This window comes from Salvelinus fontinalis, unplaced genomic scaffold (genome assembly GCF_029448725.1).
Source record: "Salvelinus fontinalis isolate EN_2023a unplaced genomic scaffold, ASM2944872v1 scaffold_0030, whole genome shotgun sequence".
Lineage (NCBI taxonomy): Eukaryota > Metazoa > Chordata > Actinopteri > Salmoniformes > Salmonidae > Salvelinus > Salvelinus fontinalis.
Window position 1 is genome coordinate 366,820 of NW_026600239.1, and position 22,797 is coordinate 389,616.

The 22,797-nt window shown below is 39.2% G+C and overlaps 1 protein-coding gene across 1 annotated transcript in view; it reads right to left on the bottom strand.

The window, feature by feature from the left end:
• The window catches only part of LOC129842286 (butyrophilin-like protein 1), a 107,963-nt gene extending 85,963 nt beyond the window's left edge, over window positions 1-22,000 (bottom strand). Inside the window, exons 1-2 of the mRNA XM_055910771.1 lie at window positions 21,724-22,000; window positions 13,229-13,579 (exon numbers count right to left, since the gene is read on the bottom strand). Of these exons, the coding sequence (XP_055766746.1) occupies window positions 13,229-13,579; window positions 21,724-21,796 (424 nt within the window). The 5' untranslated portion in view covers window positions 21,797-22,000. The remainder of the gene's footprint in view (window positions 1-13,228; window positions 13,580-21,723) is intronic.
• Window positions 22,001-22,797: the final 797 nt, after the last annotated feature.

Here is a 22,797-nt window from a genome sequence, read left to right on the forward strand (position 1 = left end):
TGAGGAGTATTTCTGTCTGTAAAAAAGCCCTTTGTGGGGAAAAACTCATTCTGATTGGCTGCTCCCCTGTGATGCGTGGAAAGACAGAGGAGTCATTTCCATCCTGGCTGATACAGTGCATTCGGAAAGTATTCAGACCCCTTGACTTTTTCCACATTTTGTTACGTTACAACCTTATTCTAAAATGGATTAAATAAAAATGTTTCCTCATAAATCTACACACAATACCCCACAATGACAAAGCGAAAACAGTTTTAAAACACATACATTTATATAAGTATTCAGACCCATTGCTATGAGACTCGAAAGCTCAGGTACATCCTGTTTCCATTGATCATCCTTGCGATTTATCTACAAGTTGATTTGGAGTCCACCTGTGGTAAATTAAATAAATAAATTCAATTGATTGGACATGATTTGGAAAGGCCCCATAGGTGACAGTGAATGTTAGAGCAAAAACCAAGCCATGAGGTCGAAGGAATTGTCTGTAGTGCTCCGAGACAGGATTGTGTCGAGGGTAAGGGTACCAAAATATTTCTGCTGTGTTGAAGGTCCCCAAGAACACAGTGGCCTCCAGCATTCTTAAAATGGAAGAAGTGTGGAACCATCAAGACTCTTCCTAGAGCTGGCCGCCCGGCCAAACTGAGCAATCGGGGGAGAAGGGCCTTGGTCAGGGAGGTGACTAAGAACCCGATAGTCACTCTGACAGAGCTCTAAAGATCCTCTGTAGAGATGGTAGTACCTTCCAGAAGGACAACCATCTCTGCAGCACTCCACCAATCAGGCCTTTATGGTAGACTGGCCAGACGGAAGTCACTCCTCAGTAAAAGGCACATGACAACCTGCTTGGCGTTTGCCAAAAGGCACCTAAAGACTATCAGACCATGATAAATAAGATTATCTGGTCTGATGAAACCAAGTTTGAACTCTTAGGCCTGTATGACAAGTGTCACGTCTGGAGGAAACCTAGCACCACCATGATGTGTTGGTTACCAATCTAACAGCAGCATGGTAGAGTGTCTAGTGTTGGTTACCAATCTAAGAGCAGCATGGTAGAGTATCTAGTGTTGGTTACCAATCTAACAGCAGCATGGTAGAGTGTCTAGTGTTGGTTACCAATCTAACAGCAGCATGGTAGAGTGTCTAGTGTTGGTTACCAATCTAACAGCAGCATGGTAGAGTGTCTAGTGTTGATATATGGTGATGTGTTGGTTACCAATCTAACAGCAGCATGGTAGAGTGTCTAGTGTTGGTTACCAATCTAACAGCAGCATGGTAGAGTGTCTAGTGTTGGTTACCAATCTAACAGCAGCATGGTAGAGTGTCTAGTGTTGGTTACCAATCTAACAGCAGCATGGTAGAGTGTCTAGTGTTGGTTACCAATCTAACAGCAGCATGGTAGAGTGTCTAGTGTTGGTTACCAGTCTAACAGCAGCATGGTAGAGTGTCTAGTGTTGGTTACCAATCTAACAGCACCATGGTAGAGTGTCTAGTGTTGGTTACCAATCTAACAGCAGCATGGTAGAGTATCTAGTGTTGGTTACCAATCTAACAGCAGCATGGTAGAGTGTCTAGTGTTGGCGACCAATCTAACAGCAGCATGGTCGAGTATCTAGTGTTGATATACAGTGATGTGTTGGTTACCAATCCAAAACTGTTTACATAATAGCCTCAGTTATGAGGCTTACATCTAATTGTTGTATAAGATGAATGAGTGAGGATGATACTGTTTGTGAAATTGTGTAATGTGATTTTGGACTGTTTAATGAAGGAAACTACAATTCCCTAAAAAAGTTTCACTAAGTCATTGGCACGCCCCCAGGGGCACAGACAGGACCTGGCTTCATGAGAGCCCATTTCGATGTTCTGATTAAAACCCCCACCTGGACGTAATGACGTAAAGGTAACGTAAGGGTAATGGCGGGCTGAAGGGATTTATGTAGAGCACCTCAAGATAAAACATAATATTCGAATTATCTGCTAAATTAGACTAAAATATTAGCACTACTTAATCTGGTGAGTGATAACCTTCAATCTGGACAATAACACAAAACAAATTCTAAAACTAGAGACATTTATCGACAAATATTACGAAAACAGGCAACAACCAAACATGACGGAGAGTAAGACAGGGGAACCGATTACAAAACGAAAACGTGACTCTTCTACAGACACTGATGATTTAATATTCTCACCACCGGGAATGGTAAAGGTCGAAACCGATCTGTTAAAATCAATAAATTACAAACTGGGTATACTTGAATTACTTAGTAAGGATATAAAAAAGTTGAAGGCAAGCCTAGAGATGAGTGATGAAAAAGCTGCGACATTGGAGAAGGAAACACACAAGCTAAAAGGGACAGTCAATAAGATTGAAACCGAAATGAATGGAATAAAAAAGGAGAACACCGTTCTGAAGGAAACCTTACTGGACATACAAACTAGATCCATGAGAGAGAATTTGGTACTTACAGGTATCCAAGAAAAAGAAGGAGAAGTTCCTGAATCTATAGTTAGAGAGTTCCTCCTTACAGCGCTTCAGATTCCACGCGAAGTTATCGACAAAATCCAACTTGAACGTGTTCACCGCTTCGGACAGAGAGGGCAGAGGTACAAACGCCCAATTGTTGCCAAATTTGCTTCATTTAAAGATAAAATAATGGTTAAAAGCCTGGGTAAAAGACTTGCTGGGACCAAAATTGGCATGAATGATCAGTTTCCGAAGAAAATTGCAGAACGGCGCAAAGTTCTGTATCCAATTTTCAAAGAAAATAGATTAAAAGCGAAACGAGTACCTCTCGTCGTTGATAAACTATATATTGATAACCAGTTGTTCAGAGACACAAAGACTACTGCATGGTTATTTTAAAATTTACAAAGTTCTCATAGACGAGGAAAATAAACACAATTCAAGCCCGGTTACTAACAATACAACAAAAATATATAGCTTTTCTATAAATCTTCACATATAACTAATTGAACACACAAGCACTATTTTTACATAGTGAAGATAAAAACTAAGTAAACAGAAGGCACAGTATGTGTGGATGGTATGGTTTGTGTTTATTTTTTATTTTATTTGTTATTTTTGGAAAGTTGAGTGAGTGAGTAATGAAATGGTTGCATATCCCAGAGACAATGTATTGCTGTGAGCAGGGTATGAGAGGGCTTTCAATGTTGTTCAGATGATGGATATACTTTTATAATGAATTATACGTCTTATTTATTTATTGTCCTATCATGGAGAACTACATTTATTTTTAATTTTAAATAAATTATATCTAATTATTTATTATCCGATTTTAATGGTACGGTCCATGGCCCTATACCCTAGACACCCACCTGAATGACCCAGATACTAAGGAGAAGTCCCTAACTGTTTTATGTGCTCACTGTAAGCGGTCTGTATGCAGCTAAAATGAGGTCAGAGACCAAGAGCAGCACTGCCCCCTCAAGATTCTGAGCCTGCTTGGCAGGGTTGGTCCTGCAAAGCCAAAGCCCCCTAAAGGGAGAGCATAATATACAAGGAAATTCTCAAAGCTGCTAATGAGAACCTTGACGACCTTGTACCTAGCCGGTGGGGATTCCGGTGGGGTGCCCCCACCCAGGCAGTGGCGGTGCTGGCAACACTAGCTGCAGTAACCCATGGGGAGGGGGTCACACTCGGACATTCAGAGAGGGGGTATATTATTGTTGCCCTGGCGGCACAAAATCAAAGTCGGACTGCATGGAGATGCGTGGGGACATGGTCATGACGGGTGGCCGTATTGTGGGTGTTTCAGGAATAAGGTGTACATTTGACCTCCATCATCTAGGATGTGACAATGGTAAATAAATCTCTCAATTTTTGCTCATTTTTTTGCGCGGTCTTGCAGGCCTTCTCATGCAGCTGCAACTGCAGTAACATTTGTAAATCATGACCCATCTTGAGTTGGGCTCTGGGATGGTGCAATTGTTGAGAAAGTGAGCTTATGGTTGTGTGGGGGTAAGGGCTGAGTGTGTGTGTGTGAGTGTATGTGTGTATCCCACAACTTTTGCGAAGGAAGAAGTAAAAGATGTTAGGGACAATAGAGGATGATCCACAGCTATATATAATACAAAAAGAGGTGAGGGCAATGGAAATGCATATGGCAATTGATTTACTTCAATTCGGTAAATGGCACTGTATGCTCTTTTCAAAGAATGGATCCCAGTCGGTTCAGGGCTATGGGATACAGGGGGTCGAGGGTGGTCTGCCGGGCATTGGGATGACAAGCCATCTCGAGATGAGGCCTTTTAGCGGGTGGAATAGTAGGGACCAATTGGAGGTTTACTTAGTAGAAATGCAAATATCATGGTACAACTATATAGACACTCAATAATTATGTTACTTTTTAATAGTACGTTTACAAAAATATATTCTGATTAAAAGAATGAAAGGTGTGTCTCATTATGGTAAGTGGTGAAATAAGTATAGCCAGTTACAATTGTAATGGCTTAGCAGATAATAAGAAAAGACGATCAGTATTTACCTGGCTAAAAGAGAAGGATTATAATATCTATTGTTTACAGGAAACCCATTCAACAGTTTTAGATGAAGTTTTGTGGAAAAAGAACTGGGGGGGCAAAATATATTTCTCCCATGGGCAAAGAAATTCAAAAGGGGTGATGGTCTTAATTAACAATAATTTTGATCCAAATGTGCAAATTGTCCAAACAGATCCTCAAGGTAGATGGATTATTTTAAATATGTTATTGGACAATAAACAAATATGGCTTGTTAACCTATACGGTCCGAATAATGATGATCCAAGCTTCTTTGAAAATATATATAAGAATTTATCAACTCTACAAGCAACACTAGACTCTATTATTATAGTGGGAGATTTTAATACGGTCTTAACCTGTCTAGGATCAGCGTGGCGCTAGCGGCACCCCCCCCCCCCCCCCACTGAAAAACCAGTGCCGCGAAATTCAAAAAAAATATTTTTTTAAAATATTTAACTTTCACACATTAAAGTCCAATACAGCTAATGAAAGACACAGATCTTATGAATCCAGTCAACATTTCCGATTTTTAAAATGTTTTACAGGGAAGACACAATATGTAAAGATGTACATCTATTACCTAAAAACACATTAGCATAATCCACCATCTTTTATTTGTCCACCAACACCAGTAGCCATCACCAATTCGGCTAAACTAAGATATTTATAGCCCCTAACCAACAAAAAAACTCATTAGATGACAGTCTGATAACATATTTATGGTATGGGATAGGTTTTGTTAGAAAAAAGTGCATATTTCAGGTATATGGCATAGTTTACAATTGCACCCACCATCACAAATGGACTAGAATAATTACAATGAGCAACGTGTTTACCTAACTACTAATCATCAAACATTTCGTAAAAATACACAGCATACACGAATCGAAAGACACAGATCCTGTGAATACAGACAATATTTCAGATTTTCTAAGTGTCTTACAGCGAAAACACAATAAATCGTTATATTAGCTTAGCACATAGCAATTAGCAGCCCAGCATTGATTCTAGCCAAAGTGAGCGATAAAAGTCAACATCGCCAAAAGATATTAATTTTTTCACTAACCTTCTCAGAATTCTTCCGATGACACTCCTGTAACATCACATTACAACATGCATATACAGTTTGATCGAAAATGTTTATATTTAGCCACCAAAATCATGGTTAGACAATGTGAAATGTAGACAAGCTGGTAAAGAAAACGTCCTTGCGCCACTTAGACAGTGATCTACTCTTATACATAAATACTCATAAACGTGACTAAAAAATATAGGGTGGACAGGGATTGATAGACAATTTAATTCTTAATACAATTGCGTTATTACATTTTTTAATTTATCCTTACTTTTCAATACAGTTTGCGCCAAGCGAAGCTACGTCAAAAAACATGGCGTCCTAAGCCACTAAAATGTTTCGACAGAAACACGATTTATCATAATAAAAATGTCCTACCTTGAGCTGTTCTTCCATCAGTATCTTGGGCAAAGGATCCTTTCTTGGGAGAAATCGTCTTTTGGTGGAAAGCTGTCCTCTTGCCATGTGGAAATGTCAACTACGTTCGGGATGAACTGAAAAGCGTGCCCAACTTTTCACATCGTTGCAAAAATAAATGTCCCAAAATCGCACTAAACGGATATAAATTGCTATAAAACGCTTTAAATTAACTACTTTGTGATGTTTGTAACTCCTATAACGAGTGAAAAGATGACCGGAGAAATATAACAGGCTAAACTAACGCTTGGAACAGGAGAGGGTCGGTGTCTTCCACGCGCGTTACGCAGCAAGAAAAGACTTGCTAGCTAAAGGTTTTTTTCATTTGTAGGGCCTGTGAACGAGCAATCGAGCCCGTTGGAATCGTCATCACGTAAAGGCATCCAGGGGAAGACGTAAGAAGTGTCCGTATAGTCATAGCAACGACAGAGCCCTTTTAAATGACTTCAGAAAAGTGGCCAACGTTTCTCAAATCTGACTCCATGTCAGGGAAATTGCTGTAGAATGGGCTCTGTTCCACTTAGAGACAAAATTTCAACTCCTATAGAAACTATAGACTGTTTTCTATCCAATAATAATAATAATATGCATATTGTACGATCAAGGATTTTGTGGGAAGCCGTTTAAAAAATTAGCCACATTAGCATAAATAGTCTAAACAGCGCCCCCATCCCCAACAGGTTAAATACCTCTATAGACCGGAAAGGAAATCACACTACAAACTATCACCCTCAGGCACTTAAGGAGATCAGGAATGTCATGGATATATTGGAATTAGTGGATATATGGAGACTTAATTAAATACCCTGATTTAGTGAGATATACATGGCGGAGGCTGAATCAAGCTAGTCGTCTTGACTACTTTCTTATACCATTCTCTCTGGCACCAAAAGTTGAAAAAGTGTTGATAGGGGATAGAATGCGGTCGGATCATCACATAATTGGCATATATATTTCTCTTACAGAATTTCCACGTGGGCGAGGATATTGGAAATTTAATCAAAGTCTACTAGATGATAAATTGTTTAGAACTAGGACAGAAGATTTTATAACTGACTTTTTCAGACATAACATAGGTACAGCAGATCCCCTTATTGTATGGGACACTTTTAAGTGTGCCTTTAGAGGCCATGCAATTCAGTACTCATCTATAAAACAAAAGCAATTTAGATCAAAAGAGTCCATATTAACAAAGGAAATTGAAGGACTAACAGTACAGTTAGATAGCAATAAAAACGGTACCATAGAGGCACAGAATAAGTTAGAGGAAAAACAAAAAGAAATGGAGGAACTTATTCAAGAAAGATCCAGTGTAATATATTATAAAAATAAAGCGAACTGGATGGAATATGGGGAAAAATGCACCAAATTCTTTTTCAATCTTCAATATAGAAATGCTACCAAAAAAAATGTATTAAAACTTGTTACAAATGATGGAGTCACGCATGATTCACCAAAATATATTTTGAAAGAGGAAGTAAAGTACTTTAAGAATATGTTTTCATTTCAGGTTCCTCCATCTCCACTAACTGAAACTAATTGTATGGATTTTTTTCCTAATAATAATGTAAAATTAACATCTGTACAGAAAGACTCATGTGAAGGCCAAATTACAGAGGAGGAACTGCTTGATGCAATTGGGGCCTTTAAAGATGGGAAAACTCCAGGGCTGGATGGCATACCAGTGGAAGTATACAAAACTTTTTTTGATATACTCAAAGGACCATTATTAACTTGTTTTAACCACTCCTATATAAATGGTAGATTATCAGACACGCAACAAGAAGGTCTGATATCGTTATTACTGAAACAGGACCCAAGTGGTATATATAAAGATCCAGTCCAATTAAAAAATTGGAGACCTCTTACACTTCAGTGTTGTGATGCAAAAATCCTAGCAAATGCTTGGCGCATAGAATAAAACAAGTTTTGTCAGATATTATTCATCCTAATCAGACAGGTTTTTTACATGGACGATACATTGGAGATAATATAAGGCAAGTACTGGAAACAATAGAACACTATGAAATATCGGGGACACCAGGCCTGGTTTTCATAGCTGATTTTGAAAAGGCTTTTGATAAAGTACGACTGGAGTTTATATATAAATGCCTAGAATATTTCAATTTTGGGGAATCTCTTATAAAATGGGTTAAAATTATGTATAGTAACCCTAGGTGTAAAATAGTAAATAATGGCTACATCTCAGAAAGTTTTAAACTATCTAGAGGGGTAAAACAAGGTTGTCCACTATCGGCATATCTATTTATTATTGCCATCGAAATGTTAACTGTTAAAATTAGATCAAACATTAATATTAAGGGATTAGAAATCCGTGGCTTAAAAACTAAGGTGTCATTGTACGCTGATGATTCATGTTTTCTTTTAAAACCACAACTAGAGTCTCTCCAGGGCCTCATAGAGGATCTAGATACCTTTGCTATTCTCTCTGGATTAAAACCAAATTATGATAAATGTACCATATTACGTATTGGATCACTAAAAAATACACATTTTATATTGCCATGTAGTTTACCAATTAAATGGTCTGACGGAGATGTGGACATACTCGGTATAAAAATCCCAAAAGAAAGAAATGATCTCACTCCAATACATTTTTATAGAAAGTTAGCAAAAATAGATAAGATCTTGCTACCATGGAAAGGAAAATACCTGTCTATTTGTGGAAAAATCACCCTGATTAACTCTTTAGTCATATCACAGTTTACCTATTTGCTTATGGTTTTGCCTACACCTAGTGACCTGCTTTTTAAATTATATGAACAAAAAATATTCCATTTTATTTGGAACGGCAAGCCAGATAAAATTAAAAGGGCCTATTTATATAACGAATATGAATTCGGAGGGCAGAAATGATTAAATATTAAAGCATTAGACCTCTCACTAAAGGCATCAGTCATACAAAAGTTATACTTAAATCCAAACTGGTTCTCTAGTAAATTGGTACGAGTGTCTCATCCTATGTTCAAGAAGGGCCTTTTTCCCTTTATTCAGATTACACCTGCTCACTTTCGGTTGTTTGAAAAGGAAATAATCTCCAAAATATCCTTATTTTTTAAACAAGCCTTAGAAAGTTGGTTGCAATTTCAGTTTAATCCACCTGAAAGGACGGAACAAATAGTACAACAAATATTGTGGTTAAATTCAAATATAGTAATTGATAAAAAAAACTGTATTTATTGAAGAAATGTTTAAAAAAGCTATAATTTTTGTGAATGATATCATAAATAGGACTGGTGGAGTTATGTCACACATGCAGCTAACACAGACATATGGAAATGTCTGCTCTACCCAAAATTACAACCAATTAATTGCAGCATTACCACAAAAATGGAAGAGTCAAGTAGAAGGGGAAAAAAGTAAGGAACTTGTATGTCGGCCCTGTATTAAAGAACATAAATGGTTAAAGAAAAGTGTGATAAATAAAAACATATACCAATTTCATTTAAGGACCAAAAAACTGACAGCTGTGCCATATAAATTGCAAAATAGTTGGGAAGAGATTTTCGATGTACCCATTCCATGGCACATGGTTTATGAATTGATACGCAAAACAACGCCGGATTCAAAACTTCAAAACAAAATTCTTGCAACTAATAGAATGTTATATATATGGGGTATACAATCTTCCCAGCTCTGTAGATTCTGTTGTGAGGAGGCAGAGTCATTAGATCATTTATTTTGGTATTGTCCATATGTAGCTCGTTTTTGGTCACAGGTCCAGGAATGGCTGAAGAATTGGAACATTTGCCTAAAACTAACGCTACAGATAGCAATACTGGGGGATTTGAAAAGCCATAGTCAATCAATCAATAATATAATAATTATTTTAGCAAAAATGTTTATTTTTAATTTACAATCTATAGAAGCTATGAGAATAGGAAGGTTCAAGTCTTTTGTGAAGCATCACAGCACAGTTGAAAAATATATGGCAAATAAAAATCCGAAATGGATGATGTTGGAAGATAGATGGGAGGGGTTGAGTGGAACTGAAGGGTGGGACTAATAACAAGATAAACAATGTAGGGCATACGGGATCTGTGAAATGTGTATAGGTGCGGAGCTTTTGTGAAATAGCACAGTTACAAGTGGAAATAAAATTGGATGGACAACAGAAATAGAGGAAGGACTAAGAACAAATGAGAGAGAACTATTGTAAAGTGGACTGTGTCTGTAAGATGGGTATAAGATGTATAAATTGAAGGTAAAAGCAGAAGTGTTTATTAGTTTACTCCAATTGGGGGATCGGTGGTAGGGTGCGGGGAATAATAATAAAGGTATATTCTTTAAAAAAGCATGTATGTCTATATAGGTATGTGTATGTATATATGTGTATATGTATGCATGCGTGTATGGATGTATATATTTACCCCAAAAAATATGGGGGATTGGAAATGATGCAGACAATTACATTGGAAACAACATTCTTTCCGCAATATTAAGCTGATCCACCCCCAAAAAAAAACAACAAAAAAAAAAAAAAAAAACACCTGGGTTTTCTATCACCAGACTTTCCAATTCCAATTTCCAAAACCAATTGTTTTTCTCAATTACGAGAGGACTAAGGTTGAGACCAGTTTACCTCGATAACGAGAGGTTTGAGACGATTGAGTAGATGGCTGAATCTTTTAACTTCTTATGGCTGCAGGGGCAGTATTGAGTAGCTTGGATGAAAGGTGCACAGAGGTGCCGAGTGTAAACGGCCTGCTAGTTACAAATATATGCATATTATTATTAGTATTGGATAGAAAACACTCTGAAGTTTCTAAAACTGAGGCTGGTCGATTTTCAACCAAGATCCCATTGAATTCACAGCGAGATATGGATGAGTTTGCACTTCCTACGGCTTCCACTAGATGTCAACACTCTGTAAAATCTTGTATGATGCCTCTACTGTGAAGGGGGGCCGAAGGTCTGCCATGACCTGACCATTCTTTGACCATGCGCGTTCACATGAGGGAGCTCTGTTCCATCGCTCATCTGAAGTCAATGTAATTCTCCGGTTGGAACGTTATTCAAGATTTATGTTAAAAATATTCTAAAGATTGATTCAATACATCGTTTGACATGTTTCTACGGACTGTTACGGAACTTTTTGACATTTCGTCTGCTTTTAGTGAACGCGCTTCCTGGCGTTGGATTTGTTTACCAAACATAGCTAAAATAGCTATTTGGACATAAATGATGGACATTACCAAACAAAATGAACATTTCTTCTGGAAGTGGGAGTCCTGGGAGTGCATTCCGACGAAGATCATCACAGGTAAGTGAAGATTTATAATGCTTTTTATGAGTTTTGTTGACTGCACAATTTGGCGGGTAACTGTATGGCTTCCTTTTGTGGCTGAACACTGTTCCCAGATAATTGAATATTGTGCTTTTGCCGTAAAGATTTTTGAAATCTGACACAGCGGTTGCATTAAGAACAAGGGTATCTTTAATTCTATGTAAAACATGTATCTTTTATCAAAGTTTATGATGAGTATTTCTGTTATTTGACGTGGTTCTCTGTAGTTTCTCTGGATATTTTGGAGGCATTTCTGAACATGGCACCAATGTAAACGGAGGTTTTTGGATATAAATATGAACTTAATCGAACAAGACATATATGTATTGTGTAACATGAAGTCCTATGAGTGTCATCTGATGAAGATCATCAAAGGTTAGTGATTAATTTTATCTCTATTTGTGCTTTTTGTGACTCCTCTCTTTGGCTGGAAAAATGGCTGAATTTTTCTGTGAGTTGGTGGTGACCTAACATAATCGTTTCTGGTGCTTTGGCTGAAAAGCATATTTGAAATCGGACACTTTGGTGGGATTAACAACAAGATTACCTTTAAAATGATATGAGACACATGTATGTTTGAGGAATTTTAATTATGATATTTCTGTTGTTTGAATTTGGCGCCCTGCACTTTCACGGGCTGTTGTCATATCGATCCCGTTAACTGGATTGCAGCCATATTAACCATACCACATGGTTAAACTCTTAGACTATCGATACCGACAGAATAAGAACAAGTCTTTGATATTAATTACTAGTCTGCAGCTAGGAATTCGTTATCATTGAACGCGAAGACCGACAACCGCCAAAACATCTTCTACTAAAAGTCTTCAGTTAACATCTCTAGGGTAGGGGGCAGCATTCAGAATTTTGGATGAAAGCATGCCCAAATTAAACTGCCTGCTTCTCGGGTCCAGAAGATATGATATGAATATAATTTGTAGATTTGGATAGATAACACTCTAAAGTTTCCAAAACTGTTAAAATAGTGTCTGTGAGTATAACAGAACTGATTTGGCAGGCAAAAACCTGAGAAAAATCCAACCAGGAAGTGGGAATTCTGAGGTTTGTAGTTTTCAAGTGAATGCCTATTGAATATCCAGTGTCTGTGGGGTCAGATTACACATCTAGCTTCCACTAGATGTCAACTGTCTTTAGAAGTTGTTTCAGGCTTCTATTGTGAAAGGGGAGCGAAAAAGACCACTCTAAGCAGATGGCTCCACTGAAAGCCTTTAGTTTAGTCACGCGAGCTCCGTTCCCTTTCCGGTTGAAACATTATTGAATATGTATAAAAACACCCTGAGGATTAGAAACATCGTTTGACATCTTTCTACGAACTCTAAAGGGAACTTTTTGACTTTCCGTCTAGACTTTGTGCCCGTGCTTTGTGCATTTGGATTACTGGAGTAAACGCACAAACAAAAAGGAGGTATTTGGACATGTATAACACTTGTAACTTATATTAATGTTTGTGAAGAGTATTTCTATAATTTGATGTGGCTCTCTGCATTTTCACCGGATGTTTGTTTGAGACAATGCATTTCTGAACAAAATTTCAAATGAGGTTTTTGGACATAAAGATTCACTTTAGGAGTGTGTTGTAAAGGCTGTGTGCTGAGCAGCTGAATACATGATCTATAACAGAGGAAGGAATGATGAGGGAGGAAGACCAGCTGAATACATGATCTATAACAGAGGAAGGAATGATGAGGGAGGAAGACCAGCTGAATACATGATCTATAACAGAGGAAGGAATGATGAGGGAGGAAGACCAGCTGAATACATGATCTATAACAGAGGAAGGAATGATGAGGGAGGAAGACATGTTGATATTTTAGCAGCCAATCATTTAGCCAGATTTACCAATACAACCTCTGATCACATCTCCAGTATTCATGACTCACCAACAAAGAGTTGAACGGTGGTTTCCTTCACCTGGCTGGTCAGTGTCGGAATGAAGCACATGTAGCTTCCAGCATCAGAGAGAGTAACTCTGGTCAGCTTCAAGGAGACGTTGCCGTTCTTCAGTTCTTCATGAAACATTGATGTCCTTCCCCTATAGGATGGAAACTGCTCCACATTGGAGTCTCGACCTTGACGGTAAAGATGGACGTTTCTTGTTTTCAGGTACAATCCTGTCCACTCCACTGTCATGTCCTCAGCACCGACACTGGGTTTCAGGGAACATGGTAGAATGACGTCATCACCAGCTAAGGCAACGACTGGGTCAGCCGAACCAACAACCTCAGACGACCCTGGAGAAAGACAAAATGACAAAATGATCCGGCTGTCAGACCCTGGCCAGCAGTTTTAGTGCCCCCCGCTTCGTGAACACACTCAATTCTTCATTGCTGAGACTTGCTAGTTGAGATTTCTGCTGTTGTCAGTATTTCAGTAGCAGAAAACATGTTTTATTTGTGTCCTTAAAGCTGCGTTTCATGGCGGTTTGATCTTGACGTTATCTCAGTCGGTCTGTCAAAACAAGATGTTTTGAATTTCTCTAAACTGATTCAATGATTAGGAAAGACTGACTCACTGTCCTGTCGGGCAGTTTTCAGTTTGTTTCAAGTGTATTAGTCTATAAATCTCTTTTCCAAAACTCGTCATCTCTCCCATGTCTTATTCAACTCGTAGTTGAAATGTTTATTGCCTACATTTGACTCCCTCCTCTATGTTTAATATAACACACATACATTAATTATTCATTTCGGTTGCCTATCCTGACATTTGTTCTATACAAAGTATTTGACTCTGATGTGTGCCACAGAAAAGTACAAAATTAAGGAAATTAGAAGGGGTGGGGGTCAAATACTTTCTACAGAACAAGCTTCAGATCAGGATAGGCAACCGAAATTAATAATGAATGTATGTGTGTTATATTAAACATAGAGGCGTGTTAACAGCTACTAAGATCAGTGAAATATAGTAGTAAACTAAACTGACAACGGAGTGAAGAGCAGAAATCTCAACTAGCAAACAAGTCTCAATCAAATCACATTTTATTGGTCACATACACATGGTTAGCAGATGTTATTGGTCACATACACGTGGTTAGCAGATGTTAATGATCACATACACATGGTTAGCAGATGTTATTGGTCACATACACATGGTTAGCAGATGTTATTGGTCACATGGTTAGCAGATGTTATTGGTCACATACACATGGTTAGCAGATGTTAATGGTCACATACACATGGTTAGCAGATGTTATTGGTCACATACACAAGGTTAGCAGATGTTATTGGTCACATACACATGGTTAGCAGATGTTAATGGTCACATACACATGGTTAGCAGCTGTTATTGGTCACATACACATGGTTAGCAGATGTTAATGCGAGTGTAGTGAAATGCTTGTGCTTCTAGTTCCGACAATGCAGTAATAACCAACGAGTAATCTAACCTAACAATTCCACAACAACTACCTTATACACACAAGTGTAAAGGGATAAAGAATATGTACATCAAGATATATGAATGAGTGGTGGTACAGAACGGCATAGGCAAGATGCAGTAGATGGTATAAAGTACAGTATATACATATACATATACATATGAGATGATAATGTAGGGTATATAAACATAAAGTAAAAAAAGTGGCATAGTTTAAAGTGGCTAGTGATACATGTATTACATAAAGATGGCAAGATGCAGTAGATGATATAGAGTACAGTATATACATATGAGATGGGTAATGTAGGGTATGTAAACATAAAGTGGCATAGTTTAAAGTGGCTAGTGATACATGTATTACATAAAGATGGCAAGATGCAGTAGATGATATAGAGTACAGTATATACATATACATATACATATGAGATGAGTAATGTAGGGTATGTAAACATAAAGTGGCATAGTTTAAAGTGGCTAGTGATACATGTATTACATAAAGATGGCAAGATGCAGTAGATGATATAGAGTACAGTATATACATATACATATGAGATGAGTAATGTAGGGTATGTAAACATTATATTAAGTGGCATTGTTTAAAAGTGGCTAGTGATACATTTTTACATACATTTCCATCAGCGGCCACTAAATGTTAGTGGTGGCTGTTTAACAGTCTGATGGCCTTGAGATAGAAGCTGTTTTTCAGTCCCTGCTTTGATGCACCTGTACTGACCTCGTCTTCTGGATGATAGCGGAGTGAACAGGCAGTGGCTCGGGTGGTTGTTGTCCTTGATGATCTTTTTGGCCTTCCTGTGACATCGGGTGGTGTAGGTGTCCTGGAGGGCAGGTAGTTTGCCCCCGGTGATGCGTTGTGCAGACCTCACTACCCTCTGGAGAGCCTTACGGTTGTGGGCGGAGCAGTTGCCGTACCAGGCGGTGATACAGCCCGACAGGATGCTCTCGATTGTGCATCTGTAGAAGTTTGTGAGTGCTTTTGGTGACAAGCCAAATTTCTTCAGCCTCCTGAGGTCGAAGAGGCGCTGCTGCGCCTTCTTCACAACGCTGTCTGTGTGGGTGGACCAATTCAGTTTGTCCGTGATGTGTACACCGAGGAACTTAAAACTTACTACCCTCTCTACTACTGTCCCGTTGATGTGGATAGGGGGGTGCTCCCTCTGCTGTTTCCTGAAGTCCACAATCATCTCCTTTGTTTTGTTGACGTTGAGTGTGAGGTTATTTTCCTGACACCACACTCCGAGGGCCCTCACCTCCTCCCTGTAGGCCGTCTCGTCGTTGTTGGTAATCAAGCCTACCACTGTAGTGTCGTCCGCAAACTTGATGATTGAGTTGGAGGCGTGCATGGCCACGCAGTCGTGGGTGAACAGGGAGTACAGGAGAGGGCTCAGAACGCACCCTTGTGGGGCCCCAGTGTTGAGGATCAGCGGGGTGGAGATGTTGTTACCTACCCTCACCACCTGGGGGCGGCCCGTCAGGAAGTCCAGGACCCAGTTGCACAGGGAGGGGTCGAGACCCAGGGTCTCGATCTTAATGACGAGTTTGGAGGGAACTATGGTGTTAAATGCTGAGCTGTAGTCAATGAACAGCATTCTCACATAGGTATTCCTCTTGTCAAGATGGGTTAGGGCAGTGTGCAGTGTGGTTGCGATTGCGTCGTCTGTGGACCTATTGGGTCGGTAAGCAAATTGGAGTGGGTCTAGGGTGTCAGGTAGGGTGGAGGTGATATGGTCCTTGACTAGTCTCTCAAAGCACTTCATGATGACAGAAGTGAGTGCTACGGGGCGGTAGTCGTTTAGCTCAGTTACCTTAGCTTTCTTGGGAACAGGAACAATGGTGGCCCTCTTGAAGCATGTGGGAACAGCAGACTGGGATAAGGATTGATTGAATATGTCCTTAAACACACCAGCCAGCTGGTCTGCGCATGCTCTGAGGACGCGGCTGGGAATGCTGTCTGGGCCTGCAGCCTTGCGAGAGTTAATACGTTTACATGTGACTAAAGTTAATGTGAATTGGCTAGCTAGTTAGCCGTGGTGCGCGCTAATAGCGTTTCAATCGGTGACGTCACTCACTCTGAGACCTGAAGTAGTGGTTCCCCTTGCTCTGCAAGGGCCGCGGCCTTTTTGGAGCGATGGGTAACAATGCTTCGTGGGTGTCAGTTGTTGATGTGTGCAGAGGGTCCCTGGTTCGCGCCAGGATATGGGCGAGGGGACGGACGTAAAGGTATACTGTTACATTTAAATGCTTTAAATGTTTTACTCACCTCGGCTGCAGTGAAGGAGAGCCCGCAGGTTTTGGTAGCGGGCCGTGTCAGTGGCACTGTATTGTCCTCAAAGTGAGCAAAAAAGTTATTTAGTCTGTCTGGGAGCAAGACATCCTGGTCCGCGACGGGGCTGGTTTTCTTTTTGTAGTCCGTGATTGACTGTAGACCCTGCCACATACCTCTTGTGTCTGAGCTGTTGAATTGCGACTCTACTTTGTCTCTATACTGGCACTTAGCTTGTTTGATTGCCTTGCGGAGGGAATAGCTACACTGTTTGCATTCAGTCATGTTTCCGGTCACCTTGCCCTGGTTAAAAGCAGTGGTTCGCGCTTTCAGTTTCACGCGAATGCTGCCATCAATCCACGGTTTCTGGTTTGGGAATGTTTTAATCGTTGCTGTGGGTACGACATCGCCGATGCACTTTCTAATGAACTCGCTCACCGAATCAGCGTATTCGTCAATGTTGTTGTTTGACGCAATGCGGAACATATTCCAATCCGCGTGATCGAAGCAGTCTTGAAGCGTGGAATCAGATTGGTCGGACCAGCGTTGAACAGACCTGAGCGCGGGAGCTTCTTGTTTTAGTTTCTGTTTGTAGGCTGGAAGCAACAAAATGGAGTCGTGGTCAGCTTTTCCGAAAGGAGGGCGGGGAAGGGCCTTATATGCATCGCGGAAGTTAGAATAACAATGATCCAGGGTTTTACCAGCCCTGGTAGCACAATCGATATGCTGATAGAATTTAGGGAGTTTTGTTTTCAGATTAGCCTTATTAAAATACCCAGCTACGATGAATGCAGCCTCAGGGTGTGTGGTTTCCAGTTTACATAGAGTCAGATAAAGTTCGTTCAGGGCCATCGATGTGTCTGCTTGGGGGGGAATATATACAGCTGTGATTATAAACGAAGAGAATTCCCTTGGTAGATAATGCGGTCGACATTTGATTGTGAGGAGTTCTAGATCAGGTGAACAGAATGACTTGAGTTCCTGTATGTTGTTATGATCACACCACGTCTCGTTAATCATAAGGCATACACCCCCGCCCCTCTTCTTACCAGAAAGATGTTTGTTTCTGTCGGCGCGATGCGTGAAGAAACTAGCTGGCTGCACCGACTCCGTTAGCGTCTCTCGAGTGAGCCATGTTTCCGTGAAGCAAAGAACGTTACAGTCTCTGATGTCTCTCTGGAATGCTACCCTTGCTCGGATTTCATCAACCTTGTTGTCAAGAGACTGGACATTGGCGAGTAGTATGCTAGGGAGTGGAGCGCGATGTGCCCGTCTCCGAAGCCTGACCAGAAGACCGCTTCGTTTTCCGCTTTTACGGTGTCGTTGTTTAGGGTCGCCGGCTGGGATCAGATCCATTGTATTGGGTGGAAGGCAAAACACAGGATCCGCTTCGGGAGAGTCATATTCCTGGTTGTAACGATGGTGAGTTGACGTTGCTCTTATATTCAGTAGTTCCTCCCGACTGTATGTAATGAAACCTAAGATTACCTGAGGTACCAATGTAAGAAATAACACGTAAAAAAACAAAATACTGCATAGTTTCCTAGTTTCCTAGGAACGTGAAGCGAGGCGGCCATCTCTGTCGGCGCCGGAAGGGGGGGGGGTTCAATCGGGCCAGATGTGAGTCAGACGTTTGTCCTACCTGGGTACATAATTTAAAAGTATGGACGATATGTATTGGGGTGCAAAAGCGTGATTTGATTTGAAAACCAATAGAAACATTTTCAAAGTAATTATTAAACTCACAGGCAGCCAGTGCAGAGACTTTAAAACCAGTGTGATGTGTGTTCTCCGTCTGGTCAGTACCCTGCAGCATTCTGTATGTTTTACAGTTGACCAGACGATACAATGTCACAGATATAAAGATGAGTCCTCTACCTCAATGGGCATTACCCTAATCTATAATGTCACAGATATAAAGACCTATCTCTATAGGCATTACCCTTATCTTAACACTCACTAAACTATACTTAACCGTAACATAATTTAGAACTATTCAAAAGGACGGTCGGAGGTACAATCTTAAGTAAAATATAAACCCTAGTCCATATGAGATATTCTAAACTCACCAAGAAAACAATGGGAGGTAAATCCTCAAAGGAAGTCCCGGGATTAACCGGGGATGAAAGGTATATGGAGTCTAAGTAAACTGTAAGGAAGATTTAATTACCCATAAAAAGGAATGAAGGAAGAAGTATGGAGGGCGCCTAGATGTAGATCAACTAGAAACTATGATACAGCAGATACATAAGACGTGTGTAGATAATCAAGGGAAACAGCAGGTCGAGGGGTAGATATAGTGTGGCTGTCTGAAGCCCGGAAAAGAAGGCAAGAAGGCAAGTGTAATGAAAGAAGAATAAAGTGATAAAGGAGCAGAGGGAGCAAGATAGAGAGACAGAGACAGAGACAACGAGAGCGAGAGCAGAGATACAGTTTCAAGCTAGACACCGGAGATGTTATGGTTAAAAGGAATGGCAGTAGTGGGATTTATTAAAGGAGTTTTACCTGTTACTGTTACTCCTAAATTATTTTATTGACCTTATTGATGGCAGTATTTATTGAAACCAGAAGTAATAGCAGGGATTATACCTATGTTTAATTAAATCATGGATAATGTTATTATTGGAGGAGAAGATGTTTTTTGAAACTTGTCCATGTTTTAAGTCCAAAAGGCTCCACCGTTAGTGGGATGGAGAATCGTGCTGGACTTATAAGGAGTAAATAGAAGTATTATTTTAAGCATCACTGAATCTAGTACTCTCCTAAATTTGGTAAAATTAGATAGTAGATATTTCTCTGTGATTGATTTGGTAAATTAGTTTTTCTTAAATTCTAATTCACCCAGATAGTTAGGGGTGGTTTGGATTACAAGTTTTATTCTCCCTTAGGTAGTTAGCTGTTGTTGTATGTAGATGATATTTTTGTGAGAAATGTTACACAACAAAAAAAGCTGTAAAATTGATTTTATAGTATTATTATATTTTTTAGTTGAATAAGGTTAGAAAGTTAGCAAGAATACGTTTTAATTATGGTAGACGTATGTTAAGTATTTAGGACATATTTTAAGCCAACACGGCAGGGAAATAGATGAAGAAAGAAAAACAGGGATTTTATAAGCGTTAAAATTAATTATGAAAAGAAATATGATGCAGTTCTTAGGGATGGCAAATTACTGTAGATAATGGATCCCACACTATAAAATATCAATGCAGTATGACTAATGACGATGTGGCCCAAAGACTGACTGGGTTAGTAACTTTATGTAACATGTTTTTAATCTTTTGACAACAGTGACGGTATGTAAGAAAATGTATGATATAACACAATGGATGGCTAATTCATTTATTTATAAAGTGTTATGCTTTGTTTTGTTTTAGATTGAATGTTTTGCATGCCAACGGTGGTTCCATGTGCTCGGAATGAAGACAAACGGGTCCAACAGAGTGAAGAACACAAACAGGAAGTGCCGTATTTGTTGTTGAAAATGTTATATATATATATAATGCTATACCCCATCCACACTGAAGAGGCTCTGACATGTACATCAACCAGGGATAAAGAGAAAGTTAACACTGTGAAATGTTTGGTACTTATTTGAAGTTAAGTGTCTGTTGACATGTTGGAAAAGGTCTACAATTTCTGTTAAATTTGTCAATATTCTGTTTTAATTTATTGATTTTCTGGCCACCATTACTGTGGTTACATGTTCAGTATATGTATTGACCAGCAAACCCACTGCAGCCTACCTCACTAGCTCACTCTCCATCCCTGCTTTGGACAATTAATAACATGACTCTAGTACTTTGCCCTTTTCCTTTATGGTTGATATTAATGATGAAAGGAGATATTATCTGTCTCTGTCCTACTGTGTACCGCTGTTAAATACTGTGGAAAAATACTTAAGGACAAAGGAATATAAGTACTCAGAACTACTAATTATTATAGATAAACATTCAAGAAAAGGGTAAACACAACACTGGACCTCCTCAACACAACACTGTACTGAACCTCCTTATTGTCAAACTAATATTAATGTACAACAATATAGAAGAGACATGACTAGAAGTTATGCAATATGGACCCCCTAATGGTCAAACTAATAATAATGTACAACAATATAGAAGAGACATGACTAGAGGTTATGCAATATGGACCCCCTAATGGTCAAACTAATAATAATGTACAACAATATAGAAGAGACATGACTAGAGGTTATGCAATATGGGTGTATATCCACTGCACGCTTCTTGCAATTAACATGACCAAGGAGCTTTAGAAATGTAAAAATATGAAAAATGTAAGTTCCATCATTCTGCACCATGTTTGAAGTCAGAAGGTCACATGACCAAGGAGCTATTGAAATTCAAAAATGTAAAAAAATATTTAAAATAGTGCCAGGTGTAAATCGACAAAAAATAAATGTGTGCAATGTATGTCTATGCCATCCGGTTAGCTAGAAACAGTTTTAGGAGTAATGGTTAAATAGCTATTGAAATTTGAAAAAAATTGATTTGTCACTATGTTGACGGTCCCTAACTGTTGTTGGTAGAGTAAGGAAAACTACAGGTGAATATCCGTTGAATATCCAACCTGAAACTGGCTTTACCTCGGTCAAGACGTCGTGTGCACTTGAATTCTCCCAGTTTCTTTCTTGTTAATATTATGTTCAGATAATAAAATAGCCTACAGGTTAAATAATGAAGGAATAATGTTGTGGCCTACCGGTCGTTATCAATAAAACACTGATGAACAGAATCCCAAAACACCAGACCGCCGCGGTCGGAAAGGTCTTCATTTCACGAACAAAACAAGTCTGACTCCAAGGTAAAGCTGTTTGTAAATGGTCAATAAAATAATTTGGAGTTTAGAAAAATAAACCAAAACAGTTGAAAGGATAATTTGGCAACTAACAGAATGTAACACGACGTCTGTTCCAAGAAATAACGGGGAAAAGGGTGGTGGAGTTTCACACTTTACTTTCACTTTCACTTACAGTACTTCCAGTTGGATATCATCTCGCGATATCTAGCTCCATCTAGTGTTCTGATATGGACGTTAACTTCATGTCATCTCGCGATATCTAGCTCCAATATAGTGTTCTGATATGGACATGAACTTCATGTCATCTCGCGATATCTAGCTCCAATATAGTGTTCTGATATGGACATGAACTTCATGTCATCTCGCGATATCTAGCTCCAATATAGTGTTCTGATATGGACATGAACTTCATGTCATCTCGCGATATCTAGATCCCTCTAGTGTTCTGATACGGACATGAACTTCATGTCATCTCGCGATATCTAGCTCCAATATAGTGTTCTGATATGGACATGAACTTCATGTCATCTCGCGATATCTAGTTCCGTCTAGTGTTCTCATATGGACATTACATTCATGTCAAATGTCCTAAAACACATTCGAGCACTAATGTGAATCTTGAAATAAACGTGAAAAGAAGTAGGCTGTAGTAAATATTTCAATTTACAACTTGTGATGTGAAACTGTCCCAATTACATTTGGTCATATAAAATGAATGTGACTTTCACTGTCAGTTGTTGACTAGCTAGAGATGTGTGAGCAGTATGGCAGAAATTACACTAATTTTATCAGAGAGAAAGGTAGAGTTATCACCAAGTTGCTGCATGATACTTATTTAATGATTCAGGAATAATTCAATATTATACATATACTATATTATAGATATACTCCCTGGGGGCTGTAGATATACTCCCTGGGGGCTGTAGATATTATAGATATACTCCCTGGGGGCTGTAGATATTATAGATATACTCC